Source organism: Petaurus breviceps, unplaced genomic scaffold, assembly GCF_028583685.1.
Source record: "Petaurus breviceps papuanus isolate PSGF00001 unplaced genomic scaffold, PetGlider_PUasm1.0 91133, whole genome shotgun sequence".
Lineage (NCBI taxonomy): Eukaryota > Metazoa > Chordata > Mammalia > Diprotodontia > Petauridae > Petaurus > Petaurus breviceps.
In genome coordinates, this window is record NW_027187419.1 from 43,028,787 (window position 1) to 43,041,253 (window position 12,467).

At 40.0% G+C, this 12,467-nt stretch overlaps 1 protein-coding gene and 1 long non-coding RNA gene across 3 annotated transcripts in view; one reads left to right on the forward strand and one right to left on the reverse strand.

Moving 5' to 3' along the window:
• Window positions 1–282: 282 nt before the first annotated feature.
• Window positions 283–12,467, reverse strand: part of KCNJ1 (potassium inwardly rectifying channel subfamily J member 1) — a 59,484-nt gene continuing 47,299 nt past the window's right edge. For both annotated transcript variants that reach the window (XM_069079889.1, XM_069079890.1), the window contains one exon: window positions 283–2,953. In XM_069079889.1, the coding sequence (XP_068935990.1) occupies window positions 1,813–2,931 (1,119 nt within the window). In that variant the 5' untranslated portion in view covers window positions 2,932–2,953 and the 3' untranslated portion in view covers window positions 283–1,812. The remainder of the gene's footprint in view (window positions 2,954–12,467) is intronic.
• LOC138154881 (uncharacterized) overlaps window positions 2,976–12,467 on the forward strand; it is a 335,411-nt gene continuing 325,919 nt past the window's right edge. The window contains exons 1-2 of the long non-coding RNA XR_011166698.1: window positions 2,976–3,110; window positions 3,739–4,323. This is a non-coding gene — a long non-coding RNA (uncharacterized lncRNA). The remainder of the gene's footprint in view (window positions 3,111–3,738; window positions 4,324–12,467) is intronic.

Genomic DNA, 12,467 nt, shown 5'->3' on the forward strand with positions numbered 1-12,467 from the left:
TTTCTTGACTGCTATATTTCACTCCATTCATTTTCTATTCTCATGTCTCTTTTGGAAAGCATTGGGCTATAACAAGCCCTAATAGATAAGCTCAATGAACCTTCTCTGAGGCTTTGTTCAGCTTCCATTTCAGTACCTTTAAACTCCTTATTGGATCTCTTAGGAAGATAGGCCATGCCCAGCATAACAGAATTTTTACTTATAATCCCAGTCAACATTGGGAGAACATAAAAGTGTCATTTGGGAAAATGTTATCACAGCTTTCAAATCAAAGTATTTATCTTTGCAAGGAAGTACGGGTGCAGATTTCAATTCACTGACTTAAGACGTGTCTGTCTGTACACACAACATGAAACAGAAATTTGAAGCTGTTAAGTTGGCCAAAGACCAACATGGGTCTTAAGTTTATTTGGCTCTTTCAGAAAATGGTTTAGGCTCCAGATCTCCATTCCACTGTAGGTGTGGGTAGACACATTGTAAGTGGGCTCATCTGTGTTGAGCAATTGCTGGACTTTACTGGGCACTGACAGCCAGGAGTGGGAAGTGTGGCCTGTCGCCCAAGAGTTATTTTTAAAGTTGGATCTGTATGGTTTATCCACACAGTTACTCCCTTTGTTCAACAGCCTCCTCTTCTTTCTGGCAGGCTGGGTTCTCTCCTCTAGTTCAGCCCATGTTTCATTTGATGGAAGACAGAGTGTTATAAGAGAGATGAATCTCGATTCCCAGCATCAGCTGAATCCAGTGAGACTGCAGCTACCCTGAGAAATTCACAATTTCTTTGAGGGGTGGTAGTAGGGAGTAGGAAAAGCATTCTTTGGGATCCTATTTTTGAACTTCAAAGTGATATTTGTGTGTTCCCTGCCACTGTGAATAATTCATGAACCACATTTAACTTTCCTGAAAAAAAAATCACCCAAAATGAGCACTTCTATGACTGAGGTCTTTCGATCAGTCCCTCTTGGGGCCTCAAGTTTCCTAATGTAGAAATCAAAGAGGTTGGACTAGATGTGTTGTGAGGTCCCTTCTACCTCTAACTCCATAATTGTTAGTTACTGATCCCTGCAGTGCATTTATTGGGGCTAGTTTTCATCAGGACACCCCATGTAAATAAAAGGCATGAAAATCATAGGGGACAGCAGAAAATAATTAATGACAATATAGACAGCCAGACTAGATCATCAAGAAAACATATCCCTATTTTGTCTCTTACTTAAATTTGTGGATTTTCCAATCTCAGGGGTGGGGAACCTGTGACCTCAAGGCCACATATGGCCCTCTAGGTCCTCAAGTATGGCTCTGACAGAATCCAAACTTCACAGAATTCAATCAAAGAACTACACTTATACAATAACTGGCTTAACACAAAGTAAAAATTTGGACAGATCCTCTCCTTCAGATGCCCATTCATATGTCAATCATTAATGGGAGGGGGACTTGGAATTTGCTAACTTTAAATGTTCATATCAATTCAACTCAACAACAAGCCTTGAAAGTTAAGAAAATGAAGGCACTAAGCTAGCCCCTAGGAACTCAGAGGCAAAAATGAAGTCGTTCCTGCCCTCAAGGAACTTACATTCGGAAGGTCTGGTGTCCTGCTTCATTCAGTTGCTTTAAAGAGATTCCTATATACTTCTCCTGCCTGAAAATGGTAGTACTGTGTTCTGTGAGGTCAGGCCACAGAATGCAAAGATGCCCATTAACTTCCTTTAAAGGTTCTTGTCCTGTTTAGGTGTTCCTGAAAATTCTGATTGATTCTCTGTGTTTCTAAGTTATCATGTACCATAGTATTTTTGCTCTGCTTATGCAAAGTTGCTACATTTTTGTATCATCTGTTTCACTGACTTCTGCCAGGACAAAGTTAGGATTGTCATAGCCTCTTTTCAACCTGGCTTTGGCATCTTTCTCATTGTAGAGGCATAAAGCACAATGTGGGGTATCCACTGCCACTGTCTTGCCGAAGTTATGGAAATCCACTCTATACTTCCCTTCCTTGGTCTTGGACACCATGGGGGCAAAACGGTAGCCCCATAGCACTTCCTCTGGGACGTAGGATGTCCGGGCCTGACAGGTGGCACTGGTGGACTCTACTGTTCCATCTAGAAACACCACCAGCTCAAAGTCCTGCTGGAGAATGTTTTCAGGTGCCATGTGGAAGAAAGGGCTGTTATGGTCAATAACATGATAGATGGTCAGTGGGGAAATAAAGAACAAATTTTCATTGCCTGCATCAACCACAAAGTTGATATCTACCTGGTCCAAAATAATGGTCTCTCCCTCAGGTGTGACTGTGGTCCTCAAGAGCTTGCCATAGATGTGACTACTAATCAATAGGCTTTTCCTAAGGTTAGCCACCCGGATCAGGAAACAAAGCTTCCCACCACGTTTGCTGATGACAGCATTCTTACTAAAGGTGATGGTTTTGGCTCGTTTCTTTGGTCTAGAGATCTTGGCTAAGATGGCACCACACATGAAAGAGTTGATCATAACTCCGAGGATGGATTGGAAGACTAGAAGGAAGATAGCAGTACCGCATTGTTCTGTCACATACCTGTAACCGTAACCGATGGTAACTTGAGTTTCTAGAGAAAATAGGAAAGCTGAAGCTAAGCCATTAATGTTTTCCACACATGGAGTATGATTGCTAGATGGATGAAACTCTGGAAGATCTTTATGTATGTAGGCTACTGCATACCAGAGGAGGCCAAAGAAGAACCAGCTGCCTAAGAAGACAGTGATGAAAATAGTCATTTTGTACCTCCACTTGAGGTCAAGCACTGTTGTCCAGATATCCACAAAGAAGAACAACCTTGATTGTGCTTCCACATTGCCAAATTCTATGTTGCACCTTCCATCTTTGGACACTAGCCTTGCTCTCCGTTGGGAATGTCCAAAGAGGTGTACAGCAAAATATTTCCGGAGATATTTGAACATCCTTTCTTGTCAACACTCCAATCTGGAAAACAGATCAAAGTTAAAAAAGAAAAAAATTTATAATTCTATTTACAGCTGCTAGGGAAGTGACTCATGCATAGACTTAGCTATATAAGGAGAGATTTTACATTACTACCCTGGCTATTGGGCCAGTTGGACTAACTGAGGGGTATGGATTGGTAAGCAAAATTCTCTTCTCTAAAGGAATTCTTTCCTAAAGGGAGGGCTAGGATACTTAGATATTTATTAATAATAGTTTTGTACAACAAAGTTAGATTTCTTTATAGTATCATTAAAATTTAATTAAATTCAATGAGTGCTCCTGGAATGCATTTCATGTGCCCAGTGCTATTTAGACACAAGATCAAGCTATCCTAGTTCGTCCCTAGTCACAGTGTATCTCTGTAGTTTGTCAGGATCCCAGTGAGGGAAGAAGCAACCAGGATCAACCTGTCCCACCCATCATCTCATTGTTCAAAAATTTCATTATTAGGAGACAGATGTCAAGAAGCAGTCTCAAAACTTCTTTAGACAATACCATTCCGTCCAGTTCCTCAAAGCCCTTTCTAAAACAATGGCTCGTTGCCTCTCTGAGTGAGGCAAATGTTACTCTCATAAACTTCATATTACAGAAAGAAATAAAAATACTTCCTCTTTAAAAATTCATCTAGTTACTAGTGGAACCAGATAAAAATTTAAGAGTCCTTAATTAATTCTTAATTATTAGTCTTTTGTCCTAAGCACACAGAGTTTGAGAGTTGGGAGATACTTTAGAGATCCCCTAGTCTGAATTTTATCATTTTACAGACAAGGAAACCGAGGCTCAGAGAGGTTCAGTGACTTGCTGTAAGGATTATGGGATTTAAAGATCTTCCATGCCCCATTGGACTTGCTGACATAGCAGGAAGGGGCGGAGCAAGAGGAAGCAGAAGCCAAGCTAGCGTTCCTGTGGTGGCTGGCGGTGGTGGCGACGGCGGCAGCAGCAGCAGAGGCAGCGGCAGCGCAAAGCCCTTTTTTTCAGTTAGCCAGAATTTCTGCTAAGGACTCCTGCTGAGGACTGCCAGGGGCCGGAGCTGCTGGGAGCGCGCTCCCCGGACGCTGGGTGGTTGCTGTGAGTGGGGAGAGGAGGACCTTTGCCTGAGGTAGCCTGTTCTGTTTCAAAGGCTTGAAAATGTGGGTGCTTTCTACTTTATCTACCTGTGCCAATGTCATAACTACTCTGATGGCTTTCACTTTCTGGTTTTGGGACTCAGTCTTTTGGTATCTTAATAAATTTTCTAGTTTATTCCCCCATATGGCAAGCATGATGTATTTTGTGATGGATAATTATATCAGCATATTTGTAATCTCCATAGGCATTGTGAATATGGCATTGCTGATACACTTGCCCAGGTCACACAGCTTAGTGTTGGAATCAGGAGTTAAATCCCATGTTTCCTGACTTCCACTGCAGCAGGATCCACTGCTGTTCCTCATCCTGCTTTCACAACACAATCTCTTCATGAAATAGCTAGTAATGTGTAAGCCATCACAAATGTACTGACTTTTATAAAGAGAAGAATCCTTTTTCTAATGGGAATGATTTCCCACTAACTTATCTTTTGGGTGAATGTTATGTTTTTTTTAAAGCTAAGCACATCTGCATAGCTACAAAAGCAACATTATCAAAACTCTGTATTAGCCCAGCCTTACAAAGCATGAAATAAATGCTACCATAAGCTTCTGATCCCTCCCTTCCCTGCCTCCAGCACCCCACTCCTTCTCAGGTTTACATTACACCAATAATCCTGCCTCTTACCAAGGATTGCTGTCTCTGGGAGAAGCTCAAAGCCAATGGAGTATTCTTTACATGCAGAATGGTTTCTTTTGAACCAAGCCACTGTGAGGTCTGACAGACCGGGAGAAAAGGTTCCTCCCCAGACTCTCTGATCAACTCCCTGTATGACTTTGGACAAGTAATTTATCCTCTCTGAGCTTGATTTTCCCTATCAGTAAGACTAAGTGTTAACTCTCACATTAGAATGTGCTTGAGGTATTGTTGATGTTGTTGTTCAGTCCTGTCCATACTGTCCAAAGGGTTTTCTTGGTGAAGATATTGGAGTGGTTCGCTATCTTCTTCTTCTTCAGTGGATTAAGACACACAGAGGTTAAGTGACTTGCCCAGAGTCACACAGCTAGTGAGTGTCTGAGGTCAGATTTGAACTCGGGTTTCCCTGACTCCAGGCCCCGCTCTCTATCCGCTGAACCTTCTAGCTGCCTCTTTCCCGTAAGGACTCTTTTTGTCTTTCTTTGTATCCCCAGCCTTAGCACAGTGCCTGACAACTAATAAGCACTTAATAAATGTTTGTTGACTGACTGACTGACTTGTAAGGTCACATAATGTTCATAGAACCTTGAATGTTAAAACTGAAAGGGCCCTTAGAGCTCATCTAGTCCTCATTGTACAGATGAGAAAACAGAGGCTTAGAGATTGGAACTGACTTGTGCAATGTTACATCACTTATAAGTAGCAGAGACTAGATTTCAACCTAGATCTTTTGAATTCAAATGCTATGTCCTTGGCACAACATTATGCTAAAACATGACAGTAAAACTTTTTTGGAGGGGTGGGGAGGCTTGTTTGGGTTTTTTTGCCCTTTTCTTGGAGGGGGAGGGCAGGGCAATTGGGGTTAAGTGACTTGCCCAAGGTCAAATGGCTAGTAAGTGTTAAGTATCCGAGGCCGGATTTGAACTTGGGTCCTCCTGAGTCCAGGGCCTCTACTCACTGCACCACCTAGCCACCCCTAGTAAAACTTTTTAACTTAAATTTAACTTACATTTTTAACTTAAATTTTTTTTTAATGAGATAAATTTTATTTTTTAAATGAGAATAAATCTAATTTATTTCCTTTCCACATCCTTCCACCCTTTTGAAAAAATAAAATAAAATAAAAATCCTTGTAACAGTCAGTCAGTAAATGATTATTCTGTGCCTACTATGTGTCAAGCAGTATGCTTAGAGCCAAGAATATTTAGTCATTTCTTTTTTTATTCAGTTGTGTCCTAATCTTTGTGACCCCATTTGGGATTTTCTCAGAAAAGATACTGGACTGGTTTGCTATTTCCTTCTCCAGTTCACTTTTTAAATAATATTTTTCCCCAATTCCATGTCAAAACAATTTTTAGCATTCATTTTGACAAGATTTTGAGTCCCTCCCTCCTCTCCCCTCTCCCTAAAAAGGTAGGCTGTTTGATATCAGTTATACATGTGCTATCATATAAAACATTTCCATATTCATCACAGTTGTGAAAGAAGAAACAGATCAAAAGGAAGAAAATGAAAAGGAATAAAGTGAAAAAAAATGTGCTTTGATCTGCATTCAGAGTCCATCATTTCTTTTTCAGGATGTGGATAGCATTTTTCTTCACGAGTCGTTTGTACTTATCTTGGGTTATTGTGTTGCGAGAAGACCTGAGTCATTCATATATGAACATCACACAATGTTGCTGCTACTGTGTACAATGTTTTCCTGGTTGTGCTCATTTCACTTTGCATCAGTTCATACAAGTCTTTCCAAGTTTTTCTGAAATCTGCCCATTCAACATTTCTTATTGCACAATAGCATTCCATTATATTCATATAACACAACTTGTTTAGCTATTCCCCGATTGATAGACATTCCGTTAATTTCTAATATTTTGCCACCACAAAAAGGGCTGCTATAAATATTTTTGCACCTGTAACTCCTTTTTCACTTTTTATGATCTCTTTGGGATACAGATCTAGCAGTGGTATATTGCTGGATCAAAAGGTAAGCACAGTTTCACTACTCTTTGGACATAGTTCCAAATTGCTCTCCAGAATGGTTGCACCAACTGTGCATTAGTGTCCCAATTTTCCCACATCCTTTCCAACATTTATCATTTTTCTTTTTTGTCATATTAGCCAATCTGATAGGTCTGACATGGCACCTCACAGTTGTTTTTATTTGCATTTTTCTAAAAAAATGTAATTTAGAGTAGTTCTTCATATACCTATAGAGAGTCTGGATTTCTTCATCCGAAAACTGCCTGTTCATATCCTTTGACCATTTGCCTTTGGGGAATTATTTCATTCTTATAAATATGACCCAAATTTCCATATATTTTAGAAATGAGGCTATCAGAGACATTTGCTGTAAAGATTGTTTCCCAGCTTTCTGCTTTCCTTCTAATCTTGGTTGCATTGGTTTTGTTTGTGCAAAAGTCTTTTAATTTAATATAATCAGAATTATCTATTTTACTTTTCATAATGCTCTCTATCTCTTGTTTGACCATGAAACATAAGCCACTTAATTTCTCCTTTAAAAATATGGATGCCATACCACTTGGTGCATATATGTTTAGTATTGATACTACTTCATTGTCTATGGTACCTTTGAGCAACATAGTTTCCTTTCTTATCTCTTTTAATTAGGTCTATTCTTGCTTTTGCTTTATCTGCGATAAGATTGCTACCTCTGCTTTTTTTACTTTGGATGAAACATAATAGATACAGCCCTTACCTTTATTCTGTGTGTGTCTCTCTGCTTCAAGTGTGTTTCTTATAAACAAATTATTGTAGGATTATAGTATGTGATACACTCCACTCTCCACTTCCATCTTATGAGTTCATCACATTCACATCCATAGTTATGATTACTGTGTTATTTCTTTCCATCCTATTTTTCTTCCTGTTTGTCCTCTCTCTCCTTTTACCTTTTCCCTCCTCAACAGTATATTGCTTCTGTCTACCACCTACCCTCTGTCCTCTCTTCTGTCAGTTCCCACACACACACTTTTTATTTAATCTCTTCCCCTCCTACTTTCCTCTCAGGTAAGACAGATTTCTATATTCAACTGATTATGTACATTATTCCCTCTCTGAGCCAATACTGATGAGAATAAATTTCAAACAATGCCCATCATGCCCCCTCCCATCTTTCTCTCCATTGTACTAGGTTTTTCATGCCTTGTCGTGTGAAAGAATTTACCCCACTCTACTTCTCCCTTCCTTCTGCACTCTTTCTCATCTCTTATTTATTTATTTTGTCATTCCCTCAAATCTACCTTATACCTGTACCCTCTGTCTATGTATGTTCCTTCTAACTGTACTATTAGTGGTACAATTGTTAAGAATTACAAGTATCATTATCCCATGTAGGGATATAAACCATTCAGCTCCATTGAATCCCTTACAGTTTCTTCTCCCTTTTTACCTTTTTAGGCTTCTCTTGGGTATTGATATTGGAGATCAAATTTTTTTTTCAATTCTGGTCTTCTCCCTATGAAAGCTTAAAAATCTTTCTATTTCATTGAATAACCATTTTTCCCCTTGAAGTATTATGCTTAATTTTTCTAGATAGGTGGCTCTTGGTTTTAGTCCTAGTTCCTTTACCTTCTGGAATATCATATTCCATGACCTCTGATCCTTTAATGTCACAGCTGTTAAGTCCTGTGAAATCCTGATTGTGATTCACTGATATTTTAATTGTTTCTTTCTGGTCACTTGCAGTATTTTTCCCTTGACCCCAATAGTTCTATAATTTGGCTATAATGTTCCTTGGAGCTCTTACTTTGGGATCTCTTTCCTGAGGTTATTGGTGGAATTCTTTCAATGCCTGTTTTGCCCAGATTCCAGGACATCAGGGCAGTTTTCCTTGATAATTTCTTGAAACATACTGTCCAGGTCTTCCTTTTGATTATGACTTTCAGGTAGTCCAATGATTCTGATATTGTTTTTCCCAGATCTATTTTCCAGGTCAGTTTTTTTCCAATGAGGTATTTTTCATTTTCTTCTATTTTTTCATTCTTTTGAATTTGTTTGATTGATTCTTGATGTCTCATAGAGTCATTAACTTCCACTTGCCAAAACCTAACTTTTAAAGAGTTGTTTTCCCCGGTTAGCTTTGGTACTTCCTTCTCCATTTGGTCACTTGTACTTTTTAAGAAGTTGTTTTCTTTTTCCAAGCTGTTGGCTCTTTTTTCATAATTTTCTTGTACCACTCTCATTTTTTCCCCAAATTTTCTTCTCTCTCTTTTATATGATTTTAAGCTCCTTTTTGGGCTCCTCTATGAGTTCTTTCTGGACTTGAGCCCACTTCTTGTTTTTCTTTGGGGCTTTGCTCATAGGTGTTTTGACACTGCTGTCCTCTTCTGAGTTTGTGTCTTGATCTTCCCCGTCACCACAATATCTTTCTATGGTCAGATTCTTTTTGTTGCTTGTTTGCTCATATTTTGGGGCCTCTTTCCTTTCTTTTAAATTTGAGTTCTGCTCCTGGTGTTGAAGGAACACCGTCTCAGGCTTCTTGTGCCAGGGGCTGCAGGTCCTGGCTGTTGAACCAGCACTGTACTGATGTCGCCCTTAGGCCCACAGGGGACCCTGGAGTCTGGTGCTGTGCGATAGAGTGGGAGTGGGGATGACTGGTGCTTGTGGAGGTCATAAGGGGTTGGCAGCTTCTCTGGTGCTGGGCCAGGATCCCAGTGCTGGTGCCTGGCATGGTTGAAGGCCAGTTGTGTTTTCTGTGCTGCCCCAGAGCTACACTGAAACACATGGCAGTCTGGCCACTGGAGGCTGCCTGTTCTCCTGTGGATGTCTGCTGCTGACAGCTGTTTGTTTGCCCAGGGATATGCTGAAACATGTGGCAGTTTTCAGAGCTGGAGTGTGTTTCCCTGGCTATGCTGAGGCATGTGGTGGGTCTTGGTGTTGGCATTTGCCTGCTCCACCATGCTGGGACTCAGGATCTCCCACTGGTTTACTGAGGTGGAGCTTCCTGGGACAGTTACTATCCTGGACTGTGCTCCTCTTTTGCCCAAATAAGAAAGAACTTTCTTTTCAATATTCCAAGATTCTTCGGCTAAAAGATTGCTTCACGGAGCAGCTAGGTGGCACAGTGAATAGAGCAGCAGCCCTCGAATCAGGAGGACCTGAGTTCATACCCAGCCTCAGACACTTAACACAAAAACTAGCCATGTGACCTTGGGCAAGTCACTTAACCCTAATTGCCCTCCAAATAATAAAATAAAATAAAAAGATTGTTTCACCCTGTCTTTTGCTGGCTCTACTGTTCTAGGATTTGTATTGGGGCACTATTTTATAGTTGTTTGGAGGTGAGTATGGGAAAGCTATGGTGATTTACTGCTCACTCCACCATCTTGGCTCCTGGGAGTAGTAATGGTCCAGTTCATTTTACAGATGAGGAAATTGAGGTAAATAGGGTTAAGTAACTTGCCCAGGGTTGCACTGCTGGAAAGTGTCAGAGGCTAGACTTGAATTCAGGAAGGAATCTTCCTAACTCCTAGCCTGGCACTCTGCCCATTGTGCCACCTAGTTGCCCAAGCACTAGGGATACAAAAAAGGCAAAAAATAGTACCTGCCCTCAAGGAGTTTGCAGTCTAGTGGATTTAACAAATATACATTGTCAAGAAAAACCAGTTCTCTCATTTACTATGTCCTGCCTCCTTTATATCCCTGAGTTGCTTACCTCTCAGGCCATAGAGATAAGCACTTCGTCATTAGTCCTCTGGAATCATGAAGGGTTATTGTGTGGATCAGGGGAACTAAATGGCACAGTGGATAGAGTATAAGACTAGAGTTCAAATCTGGTCTCAGATACTTACTAGCTATGTGACCCTGGGCAAGTCATTTCTGTTTGTCTCCATTTCCTCATGCATAAAATGGGGATTAATAGTAGCACTTTCCTTGCAGGGTTTTTATGAGGATCAATGAGATAAAAATGGTGAAGCACTTAGCACATTGCCTGAGATAGTAAGCACTATAAAAATATTAGCTATTATTATTATTATTATTATTATTGATCAGAGTTCTTATGTTCTGAATTTCATCACTACTCCTTTCTGGGTCTGGGTCTCATACACCCACTGTCCTCCCTGACACTGCCTAGCAATTGGAGAGGAATGTGGTACCGTGGAAAGTGTGATGGATTAGGAGTCCAATCCTAAGTCTTACTATGTACTATTTGTCAGTGGGCAAATCACTTAAACTTTCTGGGCCTCAGTTTCCTCATCTGAAAAATGGTGGTCTCTAAAATTCCTTGCAATTCTAACTCTATAATCCTATGACTATGTGGTTACGAAGAATTATTGACTATCCTTCTCCTAACTTCCCCTACATCAGCTATATTCTGACCGGCAGGAAACATTGAGTTTTGTAAGTGTTCATATACTGTCTACGCACACACACACATGTGAGGGTGCACATGTATGCATGCATGCACATACTCTTGGAGATTTGCCAGATGACGATAAGATAGTATCGGGAAGAAAGAAGATTTGGCATTTAACTCTCTATACAACATTCACTGTTTGATTAGGGAAAACATTCTATGGCCCTTTCTCACTGGATTCTTTGAACAAAACATGGCATTTATAGGAAATGCTTTTTAAACTGCTTGGTTAATTCCAAACTGTCGATTTATTCAGTCATGAAAAGAATTCTACCTAGAAGATGATAGGGTACCGGAGAAATTCATCCTCTACTGACGCCATTATTCCCATAACAAACCTATTACTCACACATCCAACTTGGCTTACACAATGGAGAATAGTTCAGTCTAACCGCAGATAAAGTTAATATATATTTTACAGATTATTAAGAGATTAGTGATGTTATGTTGTGACACGCATGCATGTTTTTTAGGTTTCTTTCTACTGAAATCTGCAAATCTTAATAGCAAGCAAAACTGTACCCTGGCTAATATTTACCAAGGTATTCTTAGGGATCTAGAAAAACAAGTGGATTACATTTTTGCTGTTTTTCTTTTCAGAGTTTGTGCATTCCTACTGCTGTAATCAGCAAAGCTCCTTATAGTTTGAAATCTTTATGTAAACTTCCTAGTGTTACCTGATCTATATATTTAGACAACACCCCAGGAGTATATGCAAATCTTGGAAGCCTAAGGGCCAACAGGGAACCAGGATACCAACCAGGAATCCTCAGTGGTAGAAACATAAATGGGAATCCTCTTCCTGAGTTCTGCTAATTCACCAACAGTTCTATATATAAACCTTGAAGCCTTGAGGGAGCTATAGAATCACATGAATGGGCCTTTAGAGATCATCTAATTCAACCTCTTGTCCATTGCTAGCGCCTTCTTTGTAATATCCTTGACAGGTACTCATCCCACCTCTACCTGAACAGCTCCAGGGTTCCACCTAAGGTTGCCCATTCTCTTTTGAACAATTGTCATAGTTAGGAAATTCCACCTGTTGAACCAAAACCTAGAACCACATAAAGTAATTCTGTTTGACAGTCTAGAACCCTGGGCCAAATCTGAGAAGATATTATTTATCAGCACTAATTATATTAAAATTTGCTTTTATTCTCTTGCTAGGAGTAAATGTCTCATCCTTGGATTTTAAAAAACCATCTTCACAAACATAAGAGATATGGCTCTAGACAGTAGCTTATCCGGAAAAGATCTAGGGATTTAAAAGGACTGAAAGTTTGACAAGAGTCAGCAATATGATATGGAAGAGAGATATGATGGAGGGAGAGAAAAAGAGACAGACAGATAGAC